This window comes from Syngnathus leptorhynchus, chromosome 21 (genome assembly GCF_054491065.1).
Source record: "Syngnathus leptorhynchus isolate UIUO chromosome 21, UIUO_Slep, whole genome shotgun sequence".
In the NCBI taxonomy this organism is placed as follows: domain Eukaryota; kingdom Metazoa; phylum Chordata; class Actinopteri; order Syngnathiformes; family Syngnathidae; genus Syngnathus; species Syngnathus leptorhynchus.
In genome coordinates, this window is record NC_141215.1 from 5,079,198 (window position 1) to 5,100,006 (window position 20,809).

Consider the following 20,809-nt stretch of genomic DNA (forward strand, 5'->3'; position numbering starts at 1 on the left):
GCTAAAAAAGGCTAACGCAACACAAAGTGCAGCCGATATTGGCTCACCAATTGCACAACCTGGAAACGGAACTTTCGGTTCGAAATTGAAGTACCATGCCAATTCGTTGCACTCTGGCTCCCTCTAGTGGTACAAGGAAGAGTTACATAAATAAATCTTCGAACTGTGCATAATGTTACCGTAGTTTAAACGTCTATTATTATTTTTTTTTTAGTCCAGTACTGTACATTTGTTAAGTACAGTACATTTGCATTAAATCTTTAGCATTTGTTTTCAAACATTAATTTAAATACAATCTTGAACATTCACGCGCAATACATTTTACTTGAAATACAACAAGTTCACCATAAAAAAAAAATGGTGCACTCTCACAACAGAAGACAGCAAATTCTACCTACGGGTCAATTTGATCAGTTCGCACAAAAGGCTGTGGTGGAAGACAGAAAATGAAAAAAAAAAAAGGATTGTATACAACTGGATGAAATACTGCACTTCCAAAAGCTTTACCATTCGAGGCAAATGAAACATCAAGGAGAAGAAATGAGTTAGGGGGGGGGGGGGAGTGAGCATGTTTAGTGCCACTAGTTTTCAGCTGCCCACTCTCACTACGTCATCGTAAAAATAGAAACCGGGAGCTACTCCAAATAAAAAGACGAGTGGCGAGTGTGCTATGCTACGGAAATGCTCGATATGGATTTGTAAACTGATGTGCATTATTTGTTCAAGTGTCCATGAGGGAAGAAATGACAGAATGTCTTCACTTGACATATTTGATATTCGTCTCCAAATTTGGCGTCGATTAGAACATTCACAAGGTCAACAGGAGGCTCCCGACCAAAAAACAAATCCCCGAAACATAACATCTAATCAACGTCGGATGCGTCGTTGTCCGATAAGTGGTAGTTTGACCCCTTGACCCGGATGTATTCCACCTGCCGCCCCTCGTCCGAATCGGACGCGCCGCACGAGCACAAGCGGTTCTCGAAGAGGGCCTCGATCTCCTCCAGGCGGCGAGCTTTGGTCTCGGGCAGGCAACCGTAGACGAAGATGAAGCCCAGGAAGGCCATGCCGGAGTAGAGGAAGAACGCTCCTGCAGGGAAGACACCAAGAGAATAAAATGTCACGGCACGACACACTGACGGAAGTTTAATGAAGCAGATGCAATCTGAATTTTCCCCGCCGTTTAGCAACAATGACATTTCCCGATATAATTAAACACGCCGCGTTCGTGATCATCATAGACAGCCGGCGTTCCAGACACAAATGATGTTTTGACCATTTGCCAATATTCGAGTCCAGAATGGAATTGTGTCGGTCGAGCTATCGAGATACAGTCCTAGGAAAAGTACGTATCGATTCATCGTATCCGGCTGACCATAGTAAGTGAAGTACTGCGCCAAGTGGAGGAAGGTGAGCGACACCAGCACGTTGAAGGTCCAGTTGACTCCAGCTGCACACGCGTTGCCCGTGCTCCTCGCCCACAGTGGGTAGATCTCAGAATTAATAGTCCACGGCATTGGACCCATTCCTTGAGTGTGGACAAACATCTCAAATGAAACTCCAAAAATGAGCAATTGTGGATTTCAATTATGTCTTACCCGGGGCGAAAGCAGCCAGGTAGAACATCAATCCAAGTAAGACCAGCCATGAGAAGGAGGTGGGGCAGTAGTTGTAGGCCCAGTAAGTGTGTTCCCTCATCTGGCTGGAATTAGAACACCTGGTAGCAAGCATAATGAGAGGAGCTTTATATCCATCAGGTTGAGGTAATCCTCCGCCATCCACAGCATACACACCTGCGTCCTGTGACTCACCTGCCCCACGCCGCCTGTTCGGTGGAGGCCCTATTGACCGGCACGCAGGAGGAGGTGAGCAGCGCCGAGCCGTTCTCGCGGTAGCAGAAGCCGCAGGCGGGGTCCAGCATGCAGGGCTCGCACAGCCTGAAACACGCGGGAGTCATTGATTCTTTATCCTCTGCGAAGAACCGATTGCTATTTTGGACTCACTGATACTTGAGGCAGGTCGAGTTAGCCATGGAGGGGTCTAACGGGTGGAAGGTGACCGCGGGACTGTGCTGGGCCGATAGAAGGAAGCCCACGGCTAGCAGACACAAGCCGAGACACGTGCCTGCGCAAAAACAAAAAAACTCTCAGGGGTGTGCTCACTTTTGCTGCCACTGGTTTTGTCTTACCTACGAGGCTGCCCAGGGTGAGCTTCCGCCGGCCCACTCGCTCTACCAGCCACACGCCCAGAAGAGTGAACAGAAAGTTGGTGAGGGTGGTGAGTCCCGCCAACCAGATGGCCAGACGGTCATCCCGCACTCCCGACATCTGCAGGATGGTGGCGCTGTAGTACCTGCCAGCCACACACACACAAAAAAAAAAAGTCCTAAATGGAGAAAAAATTAAGGTTGTGACCCGAGGCTGGAAGCTTCTTGCCTGTTTTGTGACACAGACAAAAAAAAAAAACAGACCCGACCATGCAGGCAAGGAAACTGATGAGAGTGAAAGGATGTTGAGACAGAGAGGTGAAAGAAGGAAAAAAAAAAAAGTGTGACGGAGAAGACACTTGTTAAGATCATTTATAGCAATACAGTCACATCTCCGGCACATTTTCTCCCCACTGAAAACTCTGCTTCTTCACAAAACGACAAATGTGGTATCTTTAAGCAAATCAATTCTTTCCTTTGGACAGATAAGAAAGGAAAAGTAGTCCGTAATGGATGGAGGTGTCAAAATGGAAAATAAATGAGCTGGAAATTGTGTTTTTTTTTTTTTTTTAATAGTGGGCCGAAGAGGGAGTCTTGAATATTATCTTGGGAAGTGGTCTACTTTTTTTTTTTTTATAATGCATGCAGAATGCATAATAAATATATCTATATATGATAATAAAAAAAAAGACATCTGAAAATTTGCATTTGCGTGATGCACATGTGAGCACTTCAAATCTGAAACAAGCTGCTTCATTAATGACATCTGCTCGCTGTGTATTGAGAATGTGTGTGTGTGTGTGTGTGTGTGTGTGTGTGTGTGTGTGTGTGTGTGTGTGTGTGTGTGTGTGTGTGTGTGTGTGTGATCCGAGTCTTAATAACATTCCTCATTAAAAATTTCCACTGGAGAATGAAGAGGAGGAGGAAGTGATTAGACCGCTTGCACAAAAAGAAAAGCTAATAATAAAAAAAAAAAAAAAAACAGCCTGAATTTAGTTTCGGGTCATGTCGTCTTATTTTGTGACATTTCCAACGTGACATTTGTCTGAGGGACCATCTGCGTCCATAACACACGTCAGAGACCAGATTGAAGAAACCACATTGCACATGGAAAGCTGCAAAAATGTCTCTTGATTATTAACTTCCTTTATTTTTTTATTTTTTTTATTGATTACTTTTATTGCACATGTGTATTATATATAAGAAACTCTGGCTTTCAAATATATATTTTTGTTTTGATGTAATGGGCTGTCAACCTGATAGAAAGTGAAGACCTCAGTTGGAGAACCAAGCAAGCGCTGGGTTGATACCTCCCCTCAAATTTGGCGTTTAAAAAAAAAAAAAAGCGTCAAAAAGAGAGTCGAATCAAAGCTGAGTCCCGCTAATGAAACCCAGAGGATCTCACATGGTAGAAGTGTTCAAAAATAACAAGAGGCCTGGAAAGCAACTGGTCATACATACAAATGTATGTATGGCTAGACACAAATCGGCGAATAATTGAAAGATGCATGAATAATTCAGTTATCAAATGTGATAGCTCAACTGTGAACTATCACGCAGGATATATTTATATTATATTTATTCACAGGATTATTTTGGGGTTACCTAACATTATCTACATATAAAATAAAATAAAATAAAATAAAATAATGGGATAGGCTCCAGCACGCCCGCGACCCCCATGGGGACAAAGCGGTTCAGAAAATGGATGGATGGATGGAAAATAAAATAAAATGAAATAAATAAAATGACATAAAATAAAATAAAACCCTTTTTGAAAACCCGCTACAAAACCAAATGCAATCCTTGGCCCCATCTTGATGACGCATCAATATAAATGGATTACCACAGTGGGGCTAATCAATCTAATCCATACGAGAGAGAGAAAGAGAGAGAAAGAGAGAGAGAGAGTGAAGAAGGAGGAGGCTAAGTCCTGAGCTCTACTGCTCACAGTGAGGGTCGAGATGAAGATAAATGTACAATTATAGAGGCAAACAGTCCATCGACCGCTATTCGATAGGACACAAACACCATTTGCGACAGGTGCGATGTGTCACTTCTCTTAACAGCAGCCTAAATTCTCCTCGGCTAGCTCGTCAGTCACATTCAATATTGCAAGCTTTCTCACACACACACATGCTCACGGCAGTGTGTGTGGACAACAATCCGCAGCGTGAACCACACAAGCGTTTAAAAAAAAAAAGAAAAGGACGTGCACACACGGACTTAGCCCATCGCCTTTGCTCTGGCGGTTGCTAGGCAACAGCACACATCCCCAGATTGTTTACAGAGCCGGGTAATATAGTTCATCTCGAAGGGGCAGCGAGACAGACACAGATGGGAAGATCTAAAGAACAAAACAGCGGATGGAAAAAAAAAAGTGTTCGGTTTTTTTCCTGGCCGCTTGGCGGATGATGCGTTATGAAACGCGTTGTGATTTAATAGCGCGCCGCTAAACTATGTGCATCTGTCTCAATGCGTTTGGGCTTATATACTCAATGACATTTAAACACACTTCAGAGTCAAGTTGGAAAAGTAAAATACCCCAAAAGTGGGCCGGGGTGGATGTACTCACATGACCGTGTTGATTCCAGAGAGCTGCTGGAACATCTGGAGGCCGCAGCCCACCAGAAGTGCTCGCCGCGTGGGAGGATAGGTCAGCATGCGCCAGATCACCGGGCCATCTGGAGACGTACAAATTTACAAGATTCAATATAAATGAATAAATAAATAAATAAATAAATAAATAAATAAATAAATAAATAAATAGAAAAGATATTAAGGTAAGCATTGTACAAATCAAGCTCATCAAAGATAATAATAAACAACAGACAGTGCCTTTTCCTGAACTGTCCATGGTGCTGATTGCTCTCACCGGGCCATATGAAGACGTACAAATTTGCACGATTCAATAGAAATGAAAATATAAATAAATAAATAAAAAATGGATAATAAGGTAGGCACTGTTCAAATGAAGCTAATCAAAGATAATACACAACAGAAAGCGACTTTTTTTCTGAACTGTCCATGGTGCTGATTGCTCTCTACCCGAGCTGCTTTTCGTCTCATTTTTGTCCCAGCTGCGCTCTTATCTCAAGCGGGTAATTGCCACTCCCGCCTCTCAATCTCATCTCCAGACAGCATGCCGACAAGCCCTCTCCTCTGGGGAACCCGAGTCTTAATAAGATGGGAGAGCCACCGGACAAGTATTGCGAGCGGAGGAGTTATGGAGGGTGAAGTTGCAAGAACCCAACACGGATGCATCCGCACAGCAATGGCGTCAAAAAAGGGGAGCAGCTGTGTGTAGGAGGGCTCGCTCTGGATCACACGCCTTTCCAAAGGGAAGCCCGGACTCACTCGGTGACACACACACAAATTAAGATTTACAAGTTTCATAAATGCTTTGAAAGTTTTTTTTAAACTGGAACATTAAACTCATAAATCAGCGCCGTCGCCCAATGGTGTTAGAAATATTATCCCAAATTCGTGTAAATATTTCCCATGAGTCTGTTATTGTCGTGTGTGTTTTTTTTTATTATTATTATTAAGGTCGCGCCACAATATGAAGAAGCGCTCTGACTGAGAAATCGGTACGCTCATGGGCCATTTCCTCTGACGCTAACCTGGCGGAGTATGATCGCTTGATTTCCTGCCAAGCCGACCGTTATCGTATTAGCCTCGAGGGATATCAAGATTTATGTACCCGTGATCAGCTATTCGCAGAGGACCATCTCATGAAGAAGAGCTTCATTTGCTCCACGAATACACTTTATCGATCAAACTGTGCTTCTTTTTCCCCAACCCCGAACAAAAATGTGAGCTCGAGGGCGACATTGACGCACGTGCGTCAACTGAAGTTAATGCACACGCAGCTTCATTTCCTCCACCCTGCTGTAATTCAATCAGATGAGATATTGAAAGCGGCTGGATGGCTGTGGTGAGGTAAAAAAAGAAAGAAAAAAAAAAACAAGCCAGCAAAGCCTCGAGCGTCGTGATGTACGCAGGAACAACTCGTGCTAATAGCATGTTGACATGTTTTTGTACACTGGTAGCTGATGCTTACCAATCAAAGCACAGGAGGACCTCGAACATGTCAGGAATCAAAGGCGAAAGCCATAGCAGGCAACCTGTCACTCTTCCCTCTAATTATTTCTCCCTCTGGTCAACCCTTCTCGTCTCAACTTGTCAGAATGGGACCGTGTCACCTCATACTCGGCCATATTCAAGAGCGGCGGGTCAAAACTCAGGCTGAATAGAAACTAGGAAGGAATTCTTGATTCCATTATTCCAATTACAATTTCAAATTAACAGAGGCCAGAAATAGAAGGTATGTAAGGCAAGCTGCCTCAATATTCCTTCATCCATGAATGTCATCCTGACAACCACATAGGGAGGAATCACGACCAGATCAGGCTTGCTCAATTATTCACGAGCTGCTTTAAGAGAGCGTGCCAGAGGAGAGAAGAGTTCGGAGAAAGTCGTTGTTTTCTACGCTGACTCTGAATAGCTTGGGGGGGAAAAAATATTATGCCCCTTCACAACATTGCAAGGCAGTAAGTGTGAAGTACAAGGTACTTATGCATGACCCCTGAGGCACACCAGACATGAAATTATCGTGCATCACTCATGTCAATCTGTAACTATCAGTTGTTTTTTTTAAATCTGCACCATACAGAGTCGTAAACAAAGCTGAGAAAACCACTCAACCGTAACTAAAATGATAGATGACAAACAATAGTGGCAAATGACTTCAATCACGAAAGCAGATGGCGCACATTCAGAATGGCGACAATCTGTGAGCCAGTCTGTGAGAGGGTGTATTTCAAAAGAATTCTGATTGGCAACATCTGCTTTTCAAATGCTCACTGGTGGAAGACGTTTGCGATCCTTGCGGGGAGATAAATGGGATTTGCATTTTATTTTGAAAGCCTCAAGATGACCTTGGCAGTGGCTTGAATGAAATCTTGATCAATGACTTCATCATGCATCATTCCTTCCATCGTCTTTGCCTTTGTAGAGGCGGCGGATCAAAAGAGGTCATTCTGTCAAGTCCGTCTCCTTGTCATTTATCATCGAGGAACTCGACTAAACCGGTAAGGACAAAGGAAGTCGTATTGCGATATCGTACTTTTCTGTTGGCTTGTCTCGTGTATCGTTACCATTTGTTTCTGCATCGGAAAAATTGTCATAATGAGAAGAAGGGCTTCCTCTAGTGGTATGTTAATGAATCGCTGTTACAATTCAGTTTCAGGGTGACACATCCAACACAAAATACAATGCAAAAAAAAAACAAAAAAAAAATACATTTTGACTTGCTTTTGTAGAAAAGTACCTTCGAAGGTTCCCATAAGTTTGGAAAACATCCAATTTGTCACTTTGAATAGTTGAAAAGAAGTCAGTTTGTGCGAGTGAATAGTCCAATTACTGACTTACAATAGCACCGAGCGAACAGGGCCGGAATTGAATGTCGGCGCCTTGAACGTGACACAGCTACTTTGAACGCATTTAGTCTAAAGCATTTTTTTCCCTCGCCTCAACGTGTCGTGAGCGCATTGATTTTTGTTCAACAATAAGATAATGAACACTGAGCACCCAGAAGTACCTGCTAATATCTAAAAAAATCAATGCCTTTCTCCAAATATAATGAATAGGCAATTGATGGCGGCTAGCAATAGCGCTAAGCCACACAAAAGATTCATCTGGAGCAAGTCAACAGTCGAGAATGTGCTTATTCACGACAGCAGGACGTCCCTATGTTTTTGTCATCCCTTATTGAAAACCAAGAGCAGCAGTGGTCTCATTATGATTTCTGTGTGGATTTAAACAGGCTTGAGGTCCACTGTGGAGTTTCATAAAAATGCTCAAACACTGTGAATTATTAATAGTCACCCAGAGAAATAGAAGCTCCAGCAAAGGGAGACGGTAAAACTCACAGACCGCATAAAGATGAGGCGTGTCCGGAATTACCAAACGTTTGTCAAACGCACTGCTCAATACCCAGAAACAGAAATCAATTGACATTTGATTAGATTTCGGGATTGATAACTAAAGCTCTATTCTAAGCCGGCTGGTCACCGGCATTAAAAATCTACTTAAAAAAAATATGCTTTGAAAATAAAAAAACTGACTGCTGTGAACCAATGAGAAGCTATACATTTGTGTAAACCCCACCCATTGTATTTACTCAATAAAAAGTGGCCAGCCTGTAGAAGGGTCTGGTTTTTTAGCAACACTTGTTTGATTACCGTCCTTTTGCAAAAGCTTTTGTCGCCATTGAAGACAACTCTCTGCCTCTGTGAAATTCTTTGTAAATGTTGAAGACCCAACAACGTCATTTCAAGCTATCCTCAAAACATTTCATAATAATCATCATCATTATTATTATTATTATTAATATTATTATTATTAGAAAATAATACAATAATAAAATAATAAAATAATAAAAATAATAAAATAATAATACAATATTATTATTATTATGATCAGATTTTTGACTTGAGGGGCTTTCGCACTAACGTGGAATTATTGTGTGTTGGAGGGAAAGGATCAGAGGGCGACATGCACTTTAATCATCAGAGGTGAGAAAAAATGAAAAAGATGGGAGGGGGTGTTGTTGCCACGGTAACGGGCATGGTGAAAACATGCATGCCCGCACTCACTTTATTCAGAAGTAGACAATTTGGACAATCAGATAGGAGGATTTTAGTCTGAATGTCTCGAAGGCAGAGGTTAATTGTGAGCTTTTGTGATGTGAAATGTTGAATCTTAACAGCACGAGCCACGCTAATGAATCAGGATGGGATAAATTCTTCCATGGTAGAAAAAAGAAATTTTACCATTTCCAGGTTAGCGTGAAGGGTGTTATAGACTTCATAAATGCAGAGAAGCATTTCAAAGTCCCCTAAAGCACTTTGAGGGAAGTACACAAAATAAAGTAGGAAATTAAAGCGGCAAATTAGAGAACTAAAATAGTTCCACCCTGGAATCGATGTACTTTGCAATGTAATTGCTTTTCTTTAATGGCTTCGAGGTGTTTGGCGGACGCCCACAAACTAAACACAGAGATGAAAACGATACAAAAAGTCCTACAAAGTTTCCTGTTAAAATAATGCAAATCACAAGCATGGCTAAATGCGTCACAAAAAAAACAACAACCCACAAACAAGCGACAAGCAAACAGGAACCGTTCCAACACAGTTAACTGTATAGAACTCCACCCGAAAATGGCGACGGGAACCGCGGGAGGGATGCCGAAATAAAAAAGAACCAGCTGAGTACACAATGAGCCTGCTGCCACTCTGTGTGTGTCTGTGTGTGTGTGTGAGTGTATTGAAGGTTCCTCTTCACTGCAGGCCACACGGCCCCAAGAGGATGTTTGGATGGCACTCCTGGCAGACACATGGTGTTCTCAGTTGTCAAGGTTGATTAGATGCGGCATGAAAGTGATTCCCTCGCCTCTCCTCGGTGACTGGCCACAGCAACCAGAGTGTGTATGTGTGTGTGTGTGCCAAGTATAACTAAAATGGCCGGATTACTGATCACATCATATTCATTCATGTCAAGGCAGTAGGCCCAAAATAATTCAGTATATTGCATACCCAAAAAAAAGTTAAATACAACTGAACTGAACTCATTCCCACAGAATTGAAGACAACATTACAGAAGAGTCCTCACCTCCTCCGCCGTCTTTCTCCTCCTCCTCGATGCTGTTCTTGATTCCGTCGTACTCCTCGTCGATGTTCTGGTTGCCTCGTATCTGGCTGAGGACCCGTCGGGCCTTCTGGGTCAGTCCGCGCTGGATCAACCAACGAGGGCTCTCGGGCAGGAAGAGGAAGCCCACAAATTGGAGCACGGCGGGCAGAACCGATAAACCCAGCATGTACCTGGCCGAGCGGAAACAGCGCCTTCAGAATCGTTCTATTGTAATCCCACGGGAAGCTTTCAACTGGTGGCGAGCAACGGGTGGCTCATTAAAATTAAACCCCGGGGGACAAATGTCAAGGCTTAATTTAGACCCTGGAAATCGCCTTAACGTTGACCCTGCCATTTAACGTACAGAATAATGGATATTATAGGCTACGCGACAAACGGATATAACTAGTTTTGAAATCAGAGACGAGTAAAACTGTTCAAATATTTTAAAAAGATCAATAGTACGACAAAAATATGATCTCTATTTTATCACGTGTAAATTGTGATTTTAATAATGAAATTGATAAATAATTTGTCTTCACGGGCCGCATAGAATGATGTGGCGGGCTGTATCTGGGCCCCCGAGCCTCGGGTTTGACACCTATGAATTAGCCCAATTCACAAATACATTGATGTGGAACCTCAATTTAACAATTTAAAATACCCCCAAAAAATGAAAAGCATCTATTGGCCCGGGAGCAAGTCGACTGTGTTCACTCCCGCAACGGCGCAGTTACTAACTGAAAATACCTAGCAAAAAATAAATACAAAATTCTACCCATACGCAGAGTTTGACTCCATTTGGCGCTAGACTCGAGCTGGGTACGTAAATAGGGCGCTGGATGTTAAATCCAAACTACAAAGTAACAATTTGCCGTGTCTAGACAGAACAGACGTAACCCAACACACACTCAAAGCTGAATCACTGAACGATTGTCGTGAGAGGAAAATTGCTCTGAAATTCTCTCTGCGTGCACTTAAGCACACAATCAAAGTTCAACAAAGAGTGCTCTTGGAAATCCCCCAAATTGGTGGACAGTCAAGTATAAGATAGGGAGACTAATTGAAAGGGGAGTGGGGGGGTGGGCGGTCGTGAAAATGAAAAGTAGTGCTGACACGAGCGACTAAATCTCGACACAAAAATACTTTTCATCAAGGCGTTTCTGCAGGAATCATGTCGACTCATAATTCAGGAATGACTCGAATCATCCGTATAAGACGTGAAGAGGAAATGACGGTTTTTATCGACGCTGACATTTCACAATTTCAGCAACATATCAGATAAAAGTATGTGCTGATGTGGCAATTTTATGCCTCGTGGATACGTTGACATTTAGGTTTGAGTCCCGAGGGAGATCTTCTGGCATTTGATATCATATCATGTATCGGGGCACCCCCGGTTTGAGAGGATGCGGTTCTGACCTCCATCCGTCACGTTGCACGTAGCTGAAGGCGCCGTCCACCAGACTGGCGGTAAACTGGCCGCCGGTGATGAAGAGGGTGTTGACCGTCACTAGTTGACCGCGTAGGTGCGGCGGCGAGGCCTCGGCGATGTAGACGGGTACCGTCATCGAGGCGATGCCTGACAAAGAGAGGGAAGAGCGCAGAGAGTTGGCTATCTGTTGCTATGGCGACGCCGTCTCTGGAAATCAGCCAGGCCTTTTTGAAAGAACAAATCCAAGAACGGGAAGAGGATTTGCGACATTCGAGGAGCACATTTTGACGTGCCTTGGCTGAGCTAACAATTGGCTAAGCTACTTTATCCGACACCATGTGTGCCATAACGGATGGACAATGTCGGCTAGCAACCGGAAAGTTTTTGTTAAGTCAAAGAATAACCGGACTGGAATTTGTATTCTATCTTCTTTGCCGCACTCTTCTTTTCATTTGGTTCAGATTCCGCGGCGGACCGCCCGTACCAGCCAGACGTTGACTAATGATGGTGTCCGTTTCGCTTCTTTTCCGAGAGCAAAACACGTACAAGCCAATACCCCTGCCGCCGGCAGAAAGGTCAAAAGTCACTTGACATTTTCAGCGGTGGTAAACAAGAGAGAGTAAGGCTGTCTCTTCGTGAAACAGCACCATTCGTCCATTTTCTGCTTTGATTCTATTAAGTAATTGCTGGATGGATCTAATTAGGATTCCAAGACAAGGCACACAAAAATAACGCCGAGCCAAAACTCTCGGAAATGAAGAAGTCGTCAAATCGACAACGTAGGAGAAAACCCGCCCTTGAGTGTTAATTTAATAAAAATAGGATCTTATGTCCAGTCCTAATCAAATTTGGGAAGAATTTTGTCTCAAACTGAATTTCAATGAAATATATCTCTAGGCTGATAAAGCTCACCAGTACGGCGCTAATACATCGATCTATGCAGAGGAAAAATAATATATTTTTATATATATACATTTTTAGCAATTAAAGCCATTAGCAATTAGTGTCACGGTAGTTTTGTTCATTTTCCCAATTTGTGTTCTTCCACAAGCACCTGCACACCTTATCATTTATTCGAAGTATGCAAATCAACCGTTAAGATAATCGACTCCTTTCAAGATGGCGACATGATTAATTTCTTGTCAATCACGGGAACATGCGAACACACCGTACGTGCTCGTTGAAAAGGTCATTTTAACAATAACTGGCCAGGGAATGACTAACCAGTGGGGAACAAATCGAGACGAGCAGGACTTGTGATGTGTGCGACATTTCCTGGTTGGATAAACAGTTTTGCCTGACCTTTTTTTGAGGCTAGTCCAGTTCAGAAATGCTAAGATGTTGGCGTCTAGGTTTTGTAATGTAAATGTGAGAATGCAATTGACAGTCTGGGGTCAGAATAATAGCGCGCGATGAAAAACGTTTCCCTAATAGCATCTCCGGCGGTTAATTGCGGTGGCAGAATGTATTTCCTGTTCCATCAGGATATGCGTAATAAACGCATCTGCAACTGGAAGATGAAAAGTAGAACAGGCAAAATGACCTAAGGGCTTGGTGTCATTTGGTGAGGAGATTGTAATAATGTTATAATTTGATGTTTAATTCCAATCAGTACATTTGATTAAATATTCTAAGAAATAATAAATATATATTGATATGCAGTATATCTGTATTTGTATTCATTTTATTCATTATTCATTTTACAATTAAACCAATTAAAAAAAAACAATGAATGAAAGTGGCTCCATGGTGTTTGTCATTAGCGTTTGTATGCAGAATTAGCGCCCCCTTATGGAGACACTCTAAGATAAGTTTGACGAGAGCTTTGTTTCCAATAAATTTAATCTGTTGTTATATTTAATGGGGCGGAGGTGCTTTGCACTTCCTACCTGAATCTGTTAAGCAAGAGACATTAAAAGGATTTGGGGGGGGGGGTCAGGGGGCAAAGATGGGGTGCCACTTGTATTCCTAACTAGGAGCGCCACTGCATACATGTCATTCTGAAGTTTCTTCATTGCAAAATGTCTTGGATTGTTTTTTTTGTTAACTCTGTACATGACAATCAACATGTCAATTTGGAATCTATTTGAGCAACTTTTTTGGAACTTTGCGACATTTCACTTATATGACAAACAGTTCATGTGCAACCAGGTTCTCACCGAGTCCCAGTCCAACGATAAGCCTCCCCGCCAGGAGCACCTCTTTCCCGGGGGCGGTACTGAGCACGATGCCGCCGACGGTGAAGAAGAAGCTGGCCAGGAGGATGCACACCCGACGCCCGAAGAGCCCGTTGAGGAAGGCGCCGAGGAGGGCGGCGACGGCGGCCGCGGCCACAGTACTTGAGATGAGCACCTCCTGCCACAAGGCGCTCAGCTCCATCTGCCTCTTGAGGAGCAGCATGGCCCCGGAGATCACCCCGGTGTCGTAGCCAAACAAGAACCCGCCCAGAGCGGAGAAGGCGGACAGCACGTAGACGAAGCCCGGCGTGACATCCTGCATGAACTGCTTGCGCGCAGCTCTCTCCAGGTCCCCGGTGGAGGCGGCGGAAGAGGAAGAAGCCACCGGAGCGCCGCTGGCGGAGGAGGACGCGGCCACCTGCAGGCTACTGATGCTGGCGTTGGACGGAGCCTTGATGAGACTCCGCTCTCCATCGCTCGCCTTCCTCCAGCGCTCACCCATTAGGTTGCTCATACTCCGCAGGTTGTAATCATGATCCGCCTGCTTGCGCGACATCAGGGATGCGCAACTCCAAACACTTGACTAAGCGACGCTTTTGCTTCGCTCCACTTTCGATTGTAAACTGAGCGGACGGAGCTGCAGCAAAGTTGAGCGCATCTCCTCCCTGTGGTCCTGATGAGAGACGGAGAAGACAGGAGGAGCGGAGCAGAGCACTTCGTCACCATAGCGTCGGCGTGACGTCTTATTTTCAACCAAGAGTGGGGCGAGGGGGAACCAAGTCTTTGTCTGATGCCAAAATAGAAACAGCACGTGGTGGCAAAACTCTAAAAATAGTCTCATTAAGGATTCACCTAGTATTTTTTAACACATTAATACAAGTTTTTAATCACACAAATCAAAGTGTTAATCATGTTTGTTGATCATTAACCAAATGTACATTCTTTAAAGAAGAGGGTTAGTCCAATTGTGGCGGTATTTTGACGTGTGAGGGTACTGCCCCCTAGCGGACGTGGTAAATTGTTACCAGGATTTCATAAGAATATCTATATATATAAATATAATTTTATATTTATTTATATTCTGACTAAACATACGCAGCCAGTTAGTCATCAATATTTCTGATTAGGTAACTCTAAATGGCGTCCATGATTCCAGCAAAAAGCCTTTCTGTCTGTCCCTCGTGCTCCCAAGCCCAGCCGACATACTTATCATCATTATTGTCTGCCCGCTCTCATATTGATTCTTCCTGACACGCAGTCCGAGTAATCTCTGCGGACATGCGGCGTGGCTATACGACTACCGCCGAATGACATAAATGCACTCTGGAGCCAAGACAATCAGCGTGCGGACCGCTGAGTGCGAAAATGGAGAACGGGCTTGATAATGGGCCATGATTGGGCCTGTCGAGGAGTGGCAAGGCTAAAATGGGAAACGGAACTACAGTAACCTTTTGACGCCGTCGTGTTTAGGATGAGACAAGATTAAACAAGACTCAATTGGACATGATTTGCCTCTAATGTTTCCAATAGGTTACTGTAATACTCAAGTTTATCAAGCACCACTTACTGCAAAAAAGAAAAAGCTGAATAATAATTTGCATAAAGTACATTCACTGGCGGAGCTAGGATTTTTTTTCCATGGGGTGGCCAAGGGGTCTGCTAAACATTTTTTTAGTTTTTACAAACCTAAAAAAATTCGTAAAAATTTCTAAAAAACATTCAGTTTGTGTACTCTACACAGGACATGATAAAATGTGGAAAAAAAATCACACAAGTGACCCAAAAATCAAATAAGGTGGCTGTCTTACGATTAAAAGAATAGAAGAATTCGGACTTCCAACGACTGGGCGTATCTCACCAATTCATTCAAAAGAATCCCTCCAATCAGCATTTTATGACTGGAGTTGATCCTACACTATATGTAAGCATGATTGGATTAAGTATGAGAAAGCCATTGTTAGGAGTGATCAATAGGGCAGGAAGACTTTGATCCGGCACGGGAGGGAAACACCCTGCCTCACAAAAGCGGCTCTTCTCCAGGAGAGGAAAGCATTTGAGTTTGAGAAAACAGCAAAGTAAAAGACACACGTGGGCTTTGCAAATAAACTCAACTTTGCTTCACGCTGTTGCCGTTTGTTGTGCTGTGTACTTGTGAGTGAAGTTCACAGTGGGGGTGTAAAACCCCGCTTGTTTGCTCCGAGTCTTCCTGGGCTGGACCTTACCCAGGTAGAGCTGTCACGTTTTTTTTTTTTTTGTGTGTGAAAGAGCGCATCGAGGGGCTGTTTTTTTTCAACACGATCAACAAGCGGGCAAGAGTGCTTAGGTTACTGATTACAGGTGATGTTATAGTTTGAGATAAGGCTCAAGTCGAGGCGCAAAGTCCTGCCAGGTACAACGAACGAGTCTGCAGGCGACTTGGTCACATCCCTTCCATCCCTCTTTGGAGCGCAGCTGCTTCTCAGGGTAAGATTTTTGCTTTCTAGTTATGCAAAAATAAAATCGTCACTAGAAAACATGATTTGATTTGATGTTCGGTTGAAAGATGTCGGTGCTTAGTTATAGTTTACCATAGAAGCATGAAGTCTTTTTTTTAGTGATAGAAAAATGTTTTCACACAGGTTGCGTGAAAACACGGCAGCATCATGAGTGTAGAGTCCACCAAGCCGCGTGATGCTCGCTGCTCCAAGCTCAAGGTTAGTGCAAACAGACTCAAAAGCTTGTTTAAATATCAAACTTGCACGATTGCTTCATTGATTGCTTCTCATGCGCACTTTTGCAAAAAAATAAAATAAAATAAAAACCTGATTAGATTTTAAGGTGATTTTTGATATTTAAAAATGAAATATTGAAATCAAATATTTGAAAATAAACATTATTTTAAAAAATGAATGGTAATAAAAATTGCAAACAATATCTCTATTTTTTTTAAAAGTGAAAATTTGAAATTTTGTAATTGACATGAATTTGCCACCTAAAATGAAGTGGCGGGCCGTATCTGGCCCCTGGGCATTGACTTTGACACTTGTGCTTTAAAGAATACACAGTTTACGTCTTTTTATGTACCGAATAATATCGTGACTGTTCTCCAGCTCTTTCTGGTCTCTATGTCCTTTGCGTACTTCGCCAAAGCTTTTGGTGGCGCCTACATGAAGAGCTCAATCACCCAGATTGAAAGGCGCTTTGACATCCCCAGCTCTCTCATCGGGGTGATCGACGGCAGCTTCGAGATGGGTTAGTCCACTCATTCCTTTTTTGAAATTGAAAAACTACCACCTTTCCGTATTAACAACGCTTCTTCTCTTAAAGGAAACTTATTGGTAATCACCTTCGTGAGCTACTTTGGGGCTAAGCTCCATCGTCCCAGACTGATTGCGATTGGCTGCTTGATCATGGCTTCTGGCTCCTTCCTCATTAGTCTTCCTCATTTTCTGCAGGGCCCGTCAGTACACACTTTTGTTTCAAAATTTCAGTCTTATATGCAAAAGCCTGACGCCGTCTATTTTTTTTTTAGGTATAAATACGAGACCAGTATGACTCACAGTATCGATACCAACAGTACCGAGAGCATCACGCCGTGTTGGTCCAACCGTAGTTTGACCGACGACGAACCAGATTTAGCAGCCCGGGCAGGTAAAGCAGATGGCGAGCGATCCCTTACAATATCAATAACTTCCTGTTTTAAATCTTGTTTAGATTGTGAGAAAGCTGCCGGTTCGTCCATGTGGGTTTATGTGTTCCTTGGGAACATGCTGCGAGGGATTGGCGAGACCCCCATCATGCCTCTGGGAGTTTCCTACCTGGATGACTTTTCTAAAGAAGAGAACACACCTTTCTATTTGGGTTCGTTATGAGTTGCTAATATTTCGGAATTTCAAGTCACTGCTACGGCAAAACATAAATAATGCAATACTCTGATGTATACTTCCTTGGATATGCCAGCCTGCATTCATACGACGGGAATTCTGGGCCCCATGTTTGGCTACATGATGGGATCCTTCCTCGCTAAGATCTACGTGGACATTGGATTCGTAAATTTAGGTACCGTTTAACCCACTTTGGAGGGTTTACTTGTCTGTCAAGTGACTCCTTATCACGGTCCTCATATTTCGCCATGCTCAATAAAGAGGCTCAAAAAACAGTTAACCTTTCTCGTTCCCAGATAGCGTGACCATCAACTACAAGGACTCCCGCTGGGTCGGGGCATGGTGGTTGGGCTTCATCGCTACTGCCACGGTTATTTTGCTCTCCAGTATCCCCTTCTGGTTCCTGCCCAAGTCTCTTCCCAAGCAGGGGAAGGAGGACCAGAGCAAAAGTCTAGAACTCAACGCAGATGCAGAGCAGGATCATTTCCTCCCGGATCAGGATCACGAAGAGAAAGAAATGACGTTCACGGAGATGGCTAAAGGTAGCATGCAGTCTTACAAAAAACATTGGACAGGCAACAATTTTAAAGAGGAAATTTGAGATATTTGGAGGATTAGCATGTTCAATTATTAACTGATAGAATCCATGGACTTTAAATACCAGGCAATCTGGGCAAAAGTTGAATGACCTCTGAAATTATATCAGAGTTCAGTCGTGGATACTTAGATAAGTCAAAAACTGGCGGAAAAAGGTTTCTGGGATTCCAAAATGATGTAACAACCTCAATGTTCTAGAAGATACAATGCAGAGACAAAACGGTTCGCTTGACCATGTTGTCGCAGATCAATCCGGTTCTTGAGTATCATGGACTGTCGTTCAATGTTCTTGTTTTCAGATTTCATTCCATCTTTGAGGAGACTCTTCAGGAACAGTATTTATTCCTTGATGATCCTAACCTACCTGGTGTCCGTCAATGGTTTCATGGGCATGATCACCTTCAAGCCAAAGTTCATGGAGCAAATCTACGGCCAGTCGGCCTCCAAGGCCATTTTCGTCATAGGTAGAATGCACACAGGATGCAAGCGAACGGGAACAATGATGTTATTGAAGGGAAGTTTGATTGTGTTTCTCAGTTAAAGTCATTGTTGGGTAACAGCTTACTACGCTTATTTGGGTCAGTGGGAAGAAATGTATAGATAGTACTTAAGGAATTCAAAACTCTACAATTCATTTCTTCAGGTATATTCAACTTGCCGGCCGTGGCCTTGGGCATCATTACCGGAGGTTTCGTTCTGAAGCGTTTCAAACTGGGCGTGATCGGGGCGGCCAGGGTGTCCATAACGGCGTCAATCGCCGCCTTTTGTCTGCTGGCCGTGCAGGTCTTCCTTCGTTGCGAGAGCGCCGAAGTGGCCGGCCTCACCGTCACGTATGAAGGGTGAGTGACAAGGACTGCACGGACTGTACATTTATGTCAACAATTTGAGCTATGAACAAATCCGGAGTTTTTTTTTGGGACCAAACTTGACCTATTAACTCGCAAATGACAGTCAATAATTTCAACAAAAACTTGGCTCCGCTTAAAGACACTACTTACTGTTTCTTACTTCTCTCAAACTAAATAAATGTGCCGCCATCTAGTGGTCGATAGTGGGATAACCCCTTCCAACTTTAACCTCGAACCGGGGGGGTTACTGTATTCTGATGTACGAGTGACAACATCCAACAAAACTGCTGTTAGCGGCGTCATAAAATCAATTATCTCCAGAATCCCGGATTTATCCTACGAGCCGCAGACATTGTTGTCACAATGCAACGCCGGCTGTTCTTGCTCGATGAAGCAGTGGGATCCGGTCTGCGCCTACAACGGGATGACGTATGCCTCACCCTGCCTGGCTGGGTGTCAAACCTCCTCGGGCACTGGAAAGGAGATGGTATGAGAGAAAGGGTTGCCATGACAACACCCAACATCAGTTTACACCTCGGTTCCTCTTGCATCTGTAGGTGTTCCATAACTGCTCCTGTGTTAGCCAAATGATCCGGCCGAGCCAAAATACGTCAGCGGTGTTGGGCCAGTGTTCCAGGAAAAGCGACTGCGACCGGATGTTTAAAATCTACATGGCTCTGTCCGTGGTTGGTTCCTTCATATCGGCATGCGGAGGCACCCCGGGGTACATCGTGCTGCTCAGGTCCATACAACAAGACTTGAAGGCTCTGGCTTTAGGAATGCAGACGTTGATCGTAAGGACTCTGGGTGAGTACGGGGTCACGTGTTTTGTCGGCTCTCGTGTCGTAAATAAACCGGAAAGTCAAGGTCTGTGAATCTTTTACAGGTGGGATACCTCCTCCGATATATTTTGGGGCTCTGATTGACCGGACTTGTTTGAAGTGGGGAACCAAGCAGTGCGGGGGCCGCGGCGCATGTCGACTTTATGATGCCGATGCGTTCAGGTGCTGTGACATTTTGATACAAAATCTAAAAGGAAGATGTCATTTTTACAATGAAATATATTCCAGGTGGACGTTCATGGGGTTGATCACTGGACTGTACTTCCTGTCAAACATGATGTGGGTAGGCTTGTACCGGAAAATTGTGCAGAGGCAGAAGAAGTTGTCCTTGAGGGAGCAAGCCAAAGGAAAAGGACAAGAGGAGAACAGAGTGAACGGACATGCTAAAATCAATATAGTCCAAAACAAAGACGACACAGAAAAGGAGAGTACCATTTAAAGAATGCTTCTTTTTTTCAAGCTTCTTGTTTTTGTACTCAACGTAATCACAGGATTGCTTTGGCGCCATCTGGTGACATTTTGGTGGAAAATCATTTCAAGTGAGTTGTTGTATGAGAAAAAGATGACAAATGTAACAGACAGGAATGGGAGAAGAGGGGAAAAAAACACCCAAAGTGTGTCATATCATTTCGTTACAACCGTGCGTCATTTCGCACTGACTTGTTACGCAACTTTATGAAACGAGTGAGTCAAGACTTGAACGTTTGGGAGTGAATCACTCAGCATTTTTGTAATTACTTTACAGGATATAGATTGAGTCAAGTGTATTTGTATTGTGACATCATTTCATTTTTTGTATGTATGGATTGTTTCCTTAGAAAAAAAAATCACTATTGTTTTCCCACATGGTTTGGTTTTTATTTCAGTGCAAACAAAACGTTGGCGCTTTTTGTTTGCTTTGGCCTCTAATATATTTTATGATAATTTGTGAATGGTCATGATAACCAGTGTTAATATTTTACAGGAGTGCAGATAAGAACAAATTGTGCTTTGAACATTTGCAGTGCCACATTTCGCCAGCAGTGGAGGCACTTTATCTTTAAATCTTGAATACTGTAAAAAATAGCAAATAATAAAACATTTAAATGATTATTAAATGCCCCAAAAATAAATCATATTAATAATGAGTATTTTAGAAGGGTTTAAAGT

The 20,809-nt window shown here is 43.3% G+C and overlaps 2 protein-coding genes across 4 annotated transcripts; one reads left to right on the forward strand and one right to left on the reverse strand.

The window, feature by feature from the left end:
- Positions 1-863: 863 nt before the first annotated feature.
- On the reverse strand, positions 864-14,066 carry slc2a13a (solute carrier family 2 member 13a). Of its 2 annotated transcripts, XM_085902438.1 has the most exons (11): positions 13,923-14,066; positions 13,493-13,853; positions 11,321-11,480; positions 9,881-10,089; positions 4,782-4,890; positions 2,189-2,352; positions 2,004-2,124; positions 1,812-1,937; positions 1,599-1,717; positions 1,376-1,528; positions 864-1,090 (listed from the first exon to the last, which is right to left on the reverse strand). In XM_085902438.1, the coding sequence occupies exons 1-11, from the start codon at positions 14,064-14,066 to the stop codon at positions 864-866; spliced, it is 1,893 nt and encodes a 630-aa protein (XP_085758564.1). The 2 variants fall into 2 exon arrangements, with proteins under 2 accessions (XP_085758564.1, XP_085758563.1); XM_085902437.1 differs by having other exon boundaries at positions 13,493-14,066.
- Positions 14,067-15,825: 1,759 nt separating this feature from the next.
- Positions 15,826-20,506, forward strand: slco1d1 (solute carrier organic anion transporter family, member 1D1). 2 transcript variants are annotated; one of them, XM_085902713.1, is made up of 14 exons: positions 15,834-15,973; positions 16,129-16,203; positions 16,600-16,741; positions 16,817-16,949; positions 17,022-17,140; positions 17,204-17,350; positions 17,450-17,548; positions 17,670-17,915; positions 18,270-18,434; positions 18,614-18,809; positions 19,140-19,305; positions 19,376-19,625; positions 19,705-19,822; positions 19,889-20,506. In XM_085902713.1, the coding sequence occupies exons 2-14, from the start codon at positions 16,153-16,155 to the stop codon at positions 20,097-20,099; spliced, it is 2,043 nt and encodes a 680-aa protein (XP_085758839.1). In that variant the 5' UTR covers positions 15,834-15,973; positions 16,129-16,152; the 3' UTR covers positions 20,100-20,506. The 2 variants fall into 2 exon arrangements, with proteins under 2 accessions (XP_085758838.1, XP_085758839.1); XM_085902712.1 differs by having other exon boundaries at positions 15,826-15,973; positions 17,022-17,350.
- Positions 20,507-20,809: the final 303 nt, after the last annotated feature.